At 40.1% G+C, this 14,216-nt stretch overlaps 1 protein-coding gene across 3 annotated transcripts in view; it reads left to right on the top strand.

Moving 5' to 3' along the window:
• Window positions 1-14,216, top strand: part of SOBP (sine oculis binding protein homolog) — a 165,148-nt gene that overhangs the window by 42,897 nt on the left and 108,035 nt on the right. For all 3 annotated transcript variants that reach the window (XM_086707532.1, XM_086707533.1, XM_086707534.1), the window contains one exon: window positions 40-191. In XM_086707532.1, the coding sequence (XP_086563658.1) occupies window positions 40-191 (152 nt within the window). The remainder of the gene's footprint in view (window positions 1-39; window positions 192-14,216) is intronic.

Raw genomic sequence — 14,216 nt, forward strand, 5'->3', positions numbered from 1 at the left:
GCTTCTGATATGAACATTTTTCTTATACTTTTATTATAGAAGATGATGTGTCAAATGTACAAATAATGTGTGCCTGGTGCCAGAAAGTGGGAATCAAGCGCTATTCCCTGAGTATGGGAAGTGAGGTGAAAAGCTTCTGCAGCGAGAAGTGCTTTGCGGCCTGCCGACGAGCCTACTTCAAGAGAAATAAGGTAAGAGCACGTAGAGAGAGGCGGCTCTGCAGGCCTCGCCAGCCCACGTGCGCATGTGCCTCTTAGCTTCTAGCTGAAAACACTGTGCACATTTTTCTTTTATTTTTTCTGTTTTGTCTGTTCTCCTTTTCTGCCATACTTAACCTTTTGGAATAAGGAATCAACCCCCTTCCAACGTGTAACCTGTTCTTCAGTTCCTCTGCTTTGATGTTTGAATTCTGAGAGGGTGACTGAGAATCTGATGAGGAGGGACACGGTGATCACAGCTGCCATCCTAAGTGACAGTGTCTCTCCAGCAGTAGCATCTATAGACTAGAGTCCATGAAAGATAAGTGGTAGCGATTCCTTATAAAGGCTGAGAAACTAGCCACAGAAGTGTGGCCAGAAAGCTTTAGTCCACACAGTTTAATATTTGTACCCAATGGTAATATTGCTCTGGCTCTTTCTAAAACCTGATTCGCAAATTCTAATCAAGAAAAACGTCAAGTCTCTCTTGACACCTTATATTCAAGTTGATTGATATTGAGAAAAGTGAAATAGTGAATACCTGAACCAGCATTGCTCACACAGCCAAGCATTTCTGAGCAGCGTGGTGGGTGAACACAGGAACAGCCGTAGTTACCGGTTTTTGTTTTGTTTTGTTTTAAGACATCTTAGATCTGAAAATATCCTTAAAGAATAGTATTAGCCACCATTGATGAGAAGTGGAATGCATGTTTTTACAATCTCACACACACATACACACACAGCTCGTTTCTTAATCTTTAAAGAACCGCTGTAGCATTTCGCCACCAATTACTGAAGTCAATTGCTAGTTCTTGATTATTTTTCATTGATCTGTAAAGCTACCTTAATTCATAAAATTGTCCACTTTTTTCTAAGTATTTCCATTTCCATAATACAAGATCACGATCTGTCTTTTCTTGAAGCAAACAATTATTATTTTTTTTAAGTCTGATATTTGCAATCCTGAAATGCTAATCTTGGGTTCACTGCATTGCAAGAAGCACCGTTGCAGCAAATTATCTCCTGCAAATTTGGGTCACATCATTCTGCCAAAAAACATAATGCTGAAAGAATTAGGCTGCAGGATTCAGCGGGGTGGAATTTTAGTAGCAGTCTCTAAGAATTAGGCTCATAATCTTCACTGGAACAGGGAGGCAAGTAAGGAAATTGTTTGGAATTCTTTTGGGACAGTCAACAGTCGAGTTCATTTTCCCTTGGGAGGGGCCAGTGAGACTCCAGAGGAGGGTGGCTAGAGCCTTGCATGAGACACGTTTTGTTTTAATATAGGAGGATTAAAATGATCTCTGAGACCCTGGGGCTCCTGTTCTGAGCGCTGAGCACTGGGGTAACAATCACAGGAGTGGACCCAGTGCTTTCATCTTCAAAGCCCTACTTACCACAACAAAATACTTTGCACTCCATCCCAGAAGATGGCTGGAGAACAGGATTTTTTGTCTTTCTATGATTCTGAAGGATTATGGGTCTGGATCTTGATGGACCGCCTGTAGCGAGCAAAATCAAGCAAGATGAATTTGTCACAATTCTGGCGATACATGTTATATTTTGCAAAGCTGTTTTGCTTTAGTAAGCCTTTAAAATAGCCCAGAATACCAAATTTGTACATATAATACCATATGTAAAAATTTATATTATTAAAAAATAACATGTAATATTACATCGTTATAAAGTTTAAGGTCAAACTGAATTTAAACTTCCATAGCATACTGTTTTAAAAATATGGATAACTGGGAGCCGAGATAAGAATTAGTATTTGGAATACTTACAGCAGGTGAAATCAGCAGGGGGAGGGGGACCATTACCTTTCACTTCCTGCAGGGAGTTATTGGGGTAGGTCTTTGAACATTCTGCAAAAGCTGGGAGTCACAGTGGCTTGAAGTTTAGCCAGTGACTTTGACAGCTGATCCCAGCAGCCCATTAGTGTATATACAATACCTGTCTTCTCTGTGATCTTCGTGCTTATTTATATATTCCAAAGCTCTGCCACCCTATACCTTCTCATTTTTCAAATAGGGGAATAGACTGGTCACATTGCTTGCTGGATTCCTTTTTTTTTTTTTTAATTTTAAGAGTGTTATCTCTGCAACAATATCCTATTGTATTACAATAAACATGTACAGCTGCTGCATTTCTGTTAACTGATAGGATTTTGTGGTCATTTCATTTAGGGCTTGGGTTTCCTAATGGATTGTATTCGATACCAGTCTCCATCCTGCCATTTCTAAGAACTGCTGTAATAAGCCCCAGGGTGTTCCTCACTGAAGAAAATAGCAAATAGCTACTTCTTTTCTTGTGTCATTTAACAGAGTCTTTAGTCCTCATTATTAAAATTGTGGACTTTCTTAATCTTAGAAAAATGGCAAAATTCTTCCCATTCTGACATAGAAGATTTTCTGGCTGACTTCTACACTAAATTTTAAATATTCAGAAGTGGATGGAAAGCAGTGTGAATAATATGTGTGTAGAAGGGAAATTTGCCTTAGATATAGTAGGTTTAAAAAAACATGTAAAGTTAACTATGCTGTAAATTATGCTTTATAATGACATCCCGCTTCTTGGTGGATAGCATGCTGGGATCTAAAAATGGCCTCTAAGTTGAACCCAAATTGCATGCATAACTTTACAAAGAAAAATCCTAGTAGAAAAGGTAGCTAATTAGGAGCAGTATTCAGCTGACCTCTGTTTTGTGTCTGAGCAGCACCTGCATTTGTGAATGTAAATTGGACAGCTGTGCCTGTGGCTCCCCTGCTCTCCTCTTCACAAATGCTTGGGTATGGAGGCAGGAATTGATTCGCTGCTAAAAACAAGCACAAAAATAGCCCAACTCTCAAAATGAAGGCCCACTGAAAATTGGCTCTTTAAATTTCATTTGCTCCTCCACCCTTCCTTTCTCTTTGGGTCTCTACGTCTTTTTGATGGAGTAGGTTAAGAATGTCACATCTGTCTCTCACAAAACTCTGGCCCTAGAAAGGAAGGTGGGGTAGACTGAAGCCAAGTTAACCCTTTGTGGCACGTAGTTTATATTTTCAAACCGAACTTAAAATTTTATTTGAAGAGTTGTTTGGATTGCCACACTTATGTAGGCTTTCTTCGAAATGTTTCTGTTTAAGAGGGGATTGTGAGTCACAGCTGTGTTCGTTTAAGGAGCCTAACTACTAGCTAATACATTCCAGGGTGTTGGCTGTAAGAAGTGATAGTGTTAATCCATAATTATATTTTGTAGAATCCTTATCCCCAACAGTCTCAATTGCTGGCTCAAAAGGTTTTCAAACAGTGGGTAAGAAAAATACCTTTCTAGTCTATGGGCATTGGCTGAACAATGGTATGTCAATCTCATTACTTGATGCACTGGAGACTTTTCAGGGAACTAAGAGCTTGCTCTTTTCCCAGCCCCTTTTTGAGGCCACGAGTAGAGAAGGATTTGAGAACATTTCTAGCCTAGTGATTCTCCCAGGAGTTGGAAAGTTGCAGAGGTGTCTTAGTAGTTTTGCAAGGGATGCTGAAGGGTTTTGTCTAGCAAATACCAGTTTTACTTTGCACAATAACGGACATTTAAAAATATTCTTTCCTAAAGGAGTAATGCCTTATAATCATGATCCCTTTAAAAACGAGAATAACAAACAAGACCACAAATATAGTCATTTTCAAATAGCCCGTGTTTGGTCTTTTTCCTTCTGCTTGGGAAATATCTTACTGTCTAAACTAATGTCCATTAGGAGATAAATCAAGCAGGAGATAAAAACTCAAGACAAATGGCCAATGCAGGCAGTGTAAATGATTATTTTCTTTCTTTGTTAAGATCCGAAATTTATAGTGTTCTTTATGGATTCCTGACATTGATACTTTAGTAACAGGCACAATTTGCTAAAAACACCAAAGTTTTGCCTCCTTGTTCTAGTTTTTCCATAATTTGAAACAAGAATAGATGGAAATACTTCTTCAATATCATAACGTTGCTATTCCCCAACAGACCTCAGTGGGAAGAAAGCTGTGTAGATAAGAGATAATAAGGATGCATTAAAAGTAAAAAGATTGGGGCGCCTGGGTGGCGCAGTCGGTTAAGCGTCCGACTTCAGCCAGGTCACGATCTCGCGGTCCGTGAGTTCGAGCCCCGCGTCAGGCTCTGGGCTGATGGCTCAGAGCCTGGAGCCTGTTTCCGATTCTGTGTCTCCCTCTCTCTCTGACCCTCCCCCGTTCATGCTCTGTCTCTCTCTGTCCCAAAAATAAATAAACGTTGAAAAAAAATTTTTTTAAAAAGTAAAAAGATTATATAGACAGAAACATTTTGCAAATGATGTCATTAAATTGCTAACAATCATGATAATAATAAACATTTAATGAGGGGAATATTGCATAATAAAGCATTTACTTCACTTTCAAATGATTTCCCCGAATTCACAGCAATCTCTTCTTAGAAGAGATCTCTTTTGGAAAACCCATCACTAATTAGCATGTACCATCATATTATTTGAAGTTACATTTTATTTAGACTACAATAATCCCCCTACCCCCAGGAGGAATACCTTCCCAGACCCCCAGTGGATGATTGAATCCATGGATAGTACCAAACCCTATATATACTATGGTTTTACCTATACATACATACCTGTGGTAAAGTTTAATTTATAAATTAGACACAGTAAGAGATTAACAATAATAACTAGTAATGAAATAGAACAGTTATAACAACATACTGTAATAAAACTTTTGTGAATGTGGATTCACTCTCAAAATATCTCTACTGTACTGACCTTTCTTCTGGTGATGCTGTGAGACCTAGGCATTGTCATGTAGCATTAGGGTCCTACTGGTCTTCTGACGATAAATCAGGAAGATCATCTGCTTCCAGACCACAGTGTGCTATGAATAACTGAAACTATGGAAAGTGAACCATAGATAAGGGAGACTGCTGTATTGGTATTTTTATTAAACATAAAGATATCTTGGAAAAGATTCTGTTTCAGACTTAATTATCGAACCTACTAGTGCAGAAGAAATGTGGAACAGTTGCCCTGACCATCTACTGATTAACCTGTCTCCTTTGTTCCCTTTAAGCACCAGCAGGATTTAATTTGCAAAATGGCTATCATTCATGAGGGTTTGGGGAAGGACATTCAGAAATTATTTGTAATTAATGTTCTCTGACTGCCTGAAGCTCAGGCCACAGACGTGCTTTTGTCAGGTGCTTGCGAATATTCTTGATCGACAAGTAAATGTGCCAAAGGAGGACCAGGGTTTTTTCTTACAGATTCACCTTGTTTTTAGGGGAGCCAGTGAACCTTTGGAATGATTGCTTTGGTTCTGCCGTGTCTGCTGGAACTGTGCCACAATCCTGTTGTCCACTGCCTGCATGTAGAGTGGCCGCCTACTGCATGTAGAGTAGGACTTTGGTCTGCAGGCCAGTGGCTGAGTTCCCCTTTCGGTCATGGCAAACAGGGGTGTACCTCAGAAAGCTCTAGGCAAAGAACAACAAACCCAACTGTTTTCTTGTTCTCTGGTATTTTGAAATATGGAATGGAATATTGATGAGCTGCTATAAGTGAGAACCTGTGAAAAGGGCATAACAGAGGAGGGGGAAGGTGTTGGCCCTTTGGGGTTCCAGCAGGAGAATTCTGGCCAGCCAAGTTAGACGTAGGTCAAAGTACAGTGAAGCCTGGGCTCTTAGAAGAAAGCCAGAAACGGGTCCAGGGCAGAGCTTCTGCAGGCTGGGTGGGACACAGTGCCCTAGGAAGCCATCAGAAGCCTTGGGGGAGAGGCGTGTGATCTTCATGTTTATCAGAACACTTGAACACCCCTTGAGAAATGCTGGTTTAAGGGATACCTGGAACACAAACAGAATGGGGCAAGTGAATTTCTACTGAAAGGAATAGCACTCTGTTCTAGTTTTTAATGGGCTACATTTTGGAGGTTGTGGGGAAAACAGAGGAATAGTTCTGATCTATTATCCAGAATGGATGTCAACTTCTGAATAACATTAGATATTGTAGACTAAATATGAAGAGATGATTAAAACTCCAAATAGCTTCAAGCCCCAATCTTTGTTCAACATTTGGTTTCAATGAACAGAAGGAAGAAGGGGGGGGAGCGTTATAGATCTAAATCTGATCACCCAGGGATCAATACATAGGGCTATTGACATATGCTTGAATGTTGATTTTCAGACACAGTCAGTGTCTCGCCAACCTTCTAGTGATAGCTAAAGCTATACACTTAAATCAAGTTTTTCTCATCTGAACCACCGGTAATTATCCAATCCATCTCAAAGGCATGCTCTCTTTTAACATTAACCACAGTGTCAGATTGCATCAGCTACATTGTGTTCTGGTGACTGCGGCTGCAGAGTGATGAATGCGTGTGCTTTGAGTTCATAGTCCGGCTGTCTGGTTGGACAGTGGGCAGTTCAGGAAACAAATGATCGGGAAGAGTTCTAGTTATTTGGGACATGCTTTCTCCTTATCGATCTAGTCACTTGTATTGCCAACTTTCTCACCTTGCTGCTAGCTGTGTTCAGGTTTATCAGAGAACAGGCATTTAAAGAATTATCTAATGGGTCATTTTGATATGCTTCTCCCATTGTAAGCTACATCCAGCCCTCTTTGTGCCAGATTTTAAAATGCAGGTGTCATGAGACCTTATTAATAAAGACCACAGGAGGGAGAAGTTTCTAAGAGTTCTTAGTGCACTATCCAGAGAAACCAAGAAAGAATGATTATGCATTTCCTAGGATTGTAGTTATGCTGTTAATTCAGATGCTTTGTTAAAAATGTTAACTATCCATTGGGGCACCTGGGTGGCTCAGTCGGTTGTGTACAACTCTTGATCTCAGTCTTGATCAGAGTCATGAGTTTGGGCCCCACGTTGGACTCCACACTAGGTGAAAAGCCTACTTAAAAAAAAAGACAAAAAACCGTGGGGCGCCTGGGTGGCTCGGTCAGTCGAGCATCTGACTTTGGCTCAGGTCATGATCTTGCGGTTTGTGAGTTTGAGCCCTGCGTCGGGCTCTGTGCTGACAGCTCAGAGCCTGGAGCCTGCTTCGGATTCTGTGTCTCCCTCTCCCTGCCCCTTCGTCGCTCATGCTCTGTCTCCCTCTGTCTCTCAAAAATGAATAAACGTTAAAAAAAAAAAAAATGTTAAGGTAGTACCTTGAATTCAGGATTTTTCTCATACGCTTTTGCAAAGTCTGGTCACAAAACCTAGTACACTCAAGACGGCCATATGCAGGAGATGCAGGCTGTTGTTATTTTTATTTCTCTCCTGTCTTGGTACCTCTGGATAGCTTCTGTACGCATAAGCAAAAGTGTGAACTGGGCAAGCCATGTGTAATTATCTGTTCCTTGAGCTCTTTGTTCATTCTATCACAGATTAGAATGGAATAAAGAAAAGCTTGTTGTAGATGGCCGGTTAATTTCTGCCCCAGCAGTTCGGGCAGAGAATTGGAAATTCCCTATGTTACAATCCACTCTTAGGGTGGCCATGCACACAGCAGAATCTAATGTCTACTGACAGACTGCCTTCGGAGGTTACAAACGTCAATCTATTGCATTCTCCGTAAATGCAGGCCATGGGCCAGCGCTGGGCACTACTACAAGCACAAGAAGGCAGATCAATGGTTTAATGAATCCATAAAAGATGCTTGAACTCTGCTGCAATTTACTGAACACTCTGGTTAAATGAAACTCCTGTAGTCTTTAACAAAGAAAGAGATAATCAATGGCTGGGGATGGAAGCCAATGTCCAGTAATCACAACCTCCCAGAATTTGTGCTGTTGTTTCATTGCTACCAGAGGGTTAGCCAGATCCAGGCTCTAAGGCTTACTGCTTATATATTAATATTTTCCTTAATGTTTGAGCTGCATTTAACTCAGATAATATAATTGTAGAGTGCTTCTTCTGTAAGGACTATTTTTTTTTTAGTGTTTATTTATTTTTGAGAGAGAGGGAGAGAGAGACAGAGTGTGACCAAGGGAGGGAGGGCAGAGAGAGGAAGACACAGAATCCGAAGCAGGCTCCAGGTTCCAAGCTGTCAGCAGAGAGCCCGATGCGGGGCTCAAACTCACAAACCATGAGATCATGACCTGAGCTGAAGTCGGACGCTTAACCGACTGAGCCACTCAGGCACCCCTGTAAGGACTATTTTTAAAACCTATGGAATATTATTTAAATGACATTTTTTTAAGTAATAAGATTAAGCTCCAGAATTATATTATTCTAACATGTAGTGTCTTTGTAAGGTATCCCCATGATGAAAAGTAAATAGGGGAATAAAATCCATTCATGATTAAGTCCTCAGAATGTCAAATTACATAGCGTTGGAGAGCCCTGATTAATCCTTCCATGGTAAAATATTCCTCATTAGTTTGCTATGGCTAAGGGTTAACCACTCCTATTATAAATTCAGACATTAATGTATTTTCTGCTTAATTCATCTTCTAATAGAAGAAAATATAGTTAGTAGATAGGAATTTTTTACTTCGAAATGTGCCTTGGAAACATTACACTGATTTATGAGAGGGCTTTGGAGGCATGTAGGAGAACTCCTTCATAAATATGTTCAAATGAATTTAAAAGTATTTAACTACGTTTGATTGTAGAAAAACAACTGCTTTGACTTTGAAATGATTATTTTTTTTCCCATAGAGATAGTAGAATTTATGACATAAATCAAAGATTTGCATCTGCTTTTTGTCATACAAATTTAAGCTTTCTTATTGTTTTACTTTCTTGATTAGCTAATTAGCATTATGAGAACTGGATACTACCCCACTAAGTGTATTTTGGGGATTCCGCGGGTAATAGGAATTTTGAGGTGTGACTATTGCCAGCCAGCTTCACAGGCCATTTGCCAAACATTCTAGGATCAAGTGGTGATTTCTACGTGGATCCAAATAAGTGATATATTATCTTATAATCTGTTTTGATAGAATAAATTAATATTATCTTAAATAAGATGAGCAGTTCTAAGACTGCACGTCTAATTCTTTGTTATAAGACCAATCTTTGAAGGCCCTGATACTTTCTGTGATCATCTGTAGGATTAAATTTTTTATAAGTTGGAGAAATTTAAATTGTTGCTGTCAAAGGACTTAAGGACAGAGACCCAGGGGTAGGTAAGATAAAGCTGGGCAAATAGACATTTGTGACAACACAGAAGGGCCTAGAGGGTATTATGCCGAGTGAAACAAGTCAGACAGAGAAAGACAAATACCATATGATTTCATTTATCTGTGGAACCTAAAAAACAAATGAATAAACAAACAAAAAGCGGAATCAGGCCTATACATGCAGAGAACAAACTGATGGTTTCCAGAGGGGAGAGGGGTTGAGGGATGGGCAAAATGGGTGAAGGGGAGTGGGAGATACAGTCTTCCAGTTACAGATTGGATAAGAGGTACAGCATAGGGAATATAGTCAATAGTATTGTAATAGTGCTGTATGGTGAGAGATGGTAGCTGCACTTGTGGTGAGCATAAAGGTGTAAACTTGCGGAATCCCTGTGTTGTACGTCCGATAAAGGTATAGATATAGACTTGTAGAATTGCTACCCAAGCTAACATTGTGTGTCAACTATACTTAAAAGAAATACTCAAAACTAACATTGTGTGTCAACTATACTTAGAAAAAAATACAGAGAACAAACTGGTGATGGATGGGGGGGGCGGGTAGGGATAGGCAAAATAGGTGAAGGGGATTAAGAAGTACAAACTTCCAGTTATACAATTAAGTCACAGGGATGTAAATAATAGCATAGAGAATGTATCAATAATATTGTAATAACTTTGTATGGTGACAGGTGGTAACTAGACTTATGGTGATCATCGCATAATGTATATAAATGTTGAATCTCTATGTTGGACACCTGAAATATAATATTGTGTGTCAAGTATATTTTAATTTAAAAAAAGAAAAAAAGGTAGGGAGGAAGGTGGGCAAATACTTAAAGACAAGAGGGATTTGCCTAGCAGGAGACAAGTGCCTCTGTGTTGCTTTTTTTGTTTGCTTTTAGCCAATATTAAAAAAAAAAATTGTTATTTATTCATCCACTTATTTTATTTTTATTTATTTTTATTTTATTTTAATTTTTTAAAATTTATTTCTGAGACAGAGAGGGACAGAGCATGAGTGGGGGAGGGGCAGAGAGAGAGGGAGACACAGAATCAGAAGCAGACTCTGGGCTCTGGGCTGTCAGCACAGAGCCCAACGTGGGTCTCAAGCTCACAAACTGTGAGATCATGACCTGAGCCGAAGTTGGTCGCTCAACCGACTGAGCCACCCAGGCGCCCCAATCCATCCACTTATTTAAAAAAAAAAAAAGATATACTGAGTCTCTATAATGTGCTAGGCACTCTTTTGGGTTTGGTGGATACATTATTAAACAAGAGAAAAGTCCTTGCCTTAAAGGAACTTACATTCTGTTCTCTAAGGGAGATAGATAATATACCAGTTAAGAATATGTATGTCTGTAACAGAATTTCGGGTGGTGAGTGACAAACGCTATGAAGAAAAAGCAGGGTGAGGAGATGGATAGTGACGGGGTGCTGTTTTACATCTAGTGGTTACAGAAGACATCCGTGAGGAGGTGATGTGTGGGTAGGGACAGAATGGAGTGATAGGGCTGTCACGAGAAGAGCTTGACGCAGATAGTTTTGGAGAGGAGGGGGAGCAAGTGAAAGGAAGGGAACAGGCTTGGTGTTTTTGAACAGCAGCAAGAAGGCCATATTGTCTAGAGTTGAACGGTCAAGGTGGTTAGGGGCCAGATCATGTAGGGCGCAGAGGTACTAGGTTGGATTTTATTCTAAGTTTGATAGCAGCTGTTGGAAGGTGTTGAGCAGGATGTGTGACATGATCTAATCTTCACTGTTGATTGGATCTCTGTTAAGGAAGTAATACATTTAAGATTCTGGATGTAGAGAGGATTTGGAGAGTAGGAAAGCAATAGCATTCCCATGAAGCTGGGTGTGTCTGGCAACAGAAAACTAGAAGTGTCATATTCACTGAATTATTCACTAGGAGTTATGAAACATTTCCCAGTAGCAAAAAGTGTGTTGAACCAGTTTAGGGCTTTCTTTCTTTCTTTTTTTCTGTCTTTTTTTTTTTTTTTTTGAAAGTGTAGGAAGAAATGAATCAAGGATGGATATTGTTGGTTAAATGTTCTGACACAGAGACTTTTTTTCTATAGAGTAGAAACCAAGGCTTGGTCTGGGAGACAGACCTATGGCATCCACAGGTATCCACACCCTCATTAGAAGCAGTGTGAGGAAGGGGGGCCTGGGTGGTTCAGTTGGTTAAGCGTCTGACTCTCGGTTTCGGCTCAGGTCATGATCATGGCTTCATAGGTTCGAGCCCCTAGCACAGAGTCTGCTTGGGATTCTCTCTCTCCCTCTCTTGCTGCCCCTCCCCCATGCGTGCTGGCTCTGTCTCTCTCAAAATAAATAAACTTAAAAAAAAAAAAGTAGTAGTGTGAAGGAAAGGCGATGGTAACTTTGAAGGGACCATCTTTGGGTAAAGGAAGTGTTTTGAAGTGTTTTATTCTAAGGGTAGACCTAATTTGGTGATACTTATAGGATGTACCAGGATTATTAGTGCAAGTAACAGAAGACCCAGCTCAAACTGGTTGAGATAATAAAAGACATCTTTTATCTGGTGGAATTCAAATCAGATGCCTCAGATAGGTTGATCCTGTAGTGCAGGATCATTCATTTCTTTCTGTCTTTGTACTTTTGTATATGGAGTGTTGGCTATCCTCCGAGGCAAGCTCCCCAGAGGTCATGGAATGGCTGCCAGCAGCAATCCGGCCTATATTGTTTCCTTTTTCATATCCAGTCGAAGACAGAGTGCCTGTGTGTCCTAGCATTCATTCCAAGCAAGAATCTTGAAATTCACACTCGTTGTTTATGCTTAGGTCACATGCGCATGCCTGGACTGAGACTATGACCAGAGCAATGGATATTCTGGATTATCTTGAGCCAGTCAGGGCTTTTCTCTGATGTTAGAGTTAGTCTCATTTTCCTCTAAAGCCCATGGGAGGCTGCATGGAGAAGGGTAGCTACCAGAATGAAAATCTGGAAGCTGTTAAAAGAGGGAATGGGTCAGAATGATGGGTGATGGTAGGTGCCAGCAGATGTCCACAAGAGAGAAGGAGAAATGATCTCATGAAGTTATGTCATGAGGTTACATTCTGTACGCAATGAATAGGTCATGCCCATCTACTCTTATCATGTGGAAGAAGGTATCCGAAATCCAACTATGGATTGAGAGATAAAAATGCAGTTAACATTCATCATAGGACACTTAGACGAACTACTTCTAATCTAGGACTAAAGTACTAGGACCAAAGTGCTGACTTTTTCTATTCTTTTTGGACTCCAAAGAATGTGTGATTACATAGAACTAAGAGAAAGGGATTGTGGTTATCTGTTAAGATAAGCTTATTTATGAAGAGGAACAATGGTGTAGTTAGAGCAGCAGAGAGCACAGTAAGTAGTTTCATCGGTGTGAGTTACCTGGGAGATGCTGGCCAAGGACCATACCAGATATGGGAAGGCAGATATCTGAGACTGCATGAGGCCGCTGTTACTCATCAGGAGTTAGCCTGCCCACCCATATATTTAAGCTTTCTCTGTGGCTGAAAACTGTGCCTGGCAAACAGAAGGGAGTGGGGAGTACTCAAACAAATTGTGATTTAGTCTGAGGTTGAATCTGTCAAAGTCAGGTAGCTGAGGATGAGAGAGCTTGAAGGCTACAACTTTCAAGTTACTAATTTGTCTCTTTATTAAATATTTCTTGAGCAGCTACTATGTGGCAGGCACTGTGCTAGTCATTGGAGTTCTAATAGGTGACAACAAGAACCTGGTTCCTGCCCTCATGAAGCTTACGGCTCAGAGGAAGGCAGACATTGATTTATATAATAACACAAATGTGAAATTTCCGTTGTGGCAAATGCTGTGATAGTGTTGGCATAGTGCTGTGAGAGCCTCTAAAGGGGAGATTTGATTAGTCAGGAGATTTGGAAGCTTCCCTGAGGAAGTAGTGCTTGAATTGAAATCTGAAAGATGCTGAGATATGAAGGAGGGGAAACAGGGAGGGAAGAGCTTATTGGGATGAGGGCACAGCAGCATGAGTTTGAATCCTGGCCCTGATTTGCTACTTTGCTAACTTCAAATCCTTTTGATGGAATGGAACTTTACCTATAAACAAGAAAACAAACAAACAAATATTCCCTGTATCAATAATGCCATTTATCATTTGTTTGTATATTCATTCATTCATTCATTCATTCATTCATTAATTCTACCAACCCTTGGGGATTTGTTGCTTGCTTACTGACTTCTGCCTTCCCTGACTTTTCACTCCGCTTCATGGACTGTAGAGCTAGCACAGTTTTCCTAATTTATTTCAGGGAGTATACTGACAGCTTGTAACTCCTGAAGGTAGAAGCATTTTGTAAATGAATAGACAATAATAAAAATAATAACTGTAAGACCCTAAGTGTTTTTATTATCAGATGTATAAGAAAAGCAACAATAACAACAGAGAAAAGATGGGGTGAAAATACTCTGATTTGAGAGAGGAAAATGATTAGTGTCTGACAAATATCATCGGATGATTGACAATAAAGGGGTAAGTCATTTTTTTGATGGAAAGAACCACAGAAAGGGAACATCCTTCCCCTCATCTCCCTTTAGGTGTGGGAAGAGATGTGGTTTTATTATATATAGAGAGAACTATAGAGCTATGTTAACATTCATGCAAGGGTAGACAGGAAGTTTGGGTGATACATCTCAGGACAGGAGAATGCTTATTGATACTCAGGTCCCCAGACTAGACAACTGTGATAAAATGGAAACAGAACAGTATGTCTGCTGGCACAATGACAGAGGGCAGTTCTCACGGCACAATGGCGTGGCAGGAAAGGAAAGAATTCTCCTCCCTTTCTTTGTATTCTTTGTTTCAGCCTTGTATCTCATTTAATGCCTAGGATCATGATGACAACTCTGTAGAAAT

Source organism: Puma concolor, chromosome B2, assembly GCF_028749965.1.
Source record: "Puma concolor isolate L17-30 chromosome B2, mPumCon1.1.hap2, whole genome shotgun sequence".
Taxonomy (NCBI): domain Eukaryota; kingdom Metazoa; phylum Chordata; class Mammalia; order Carnivora; family Felidae; genus Puma; species Puma concolor.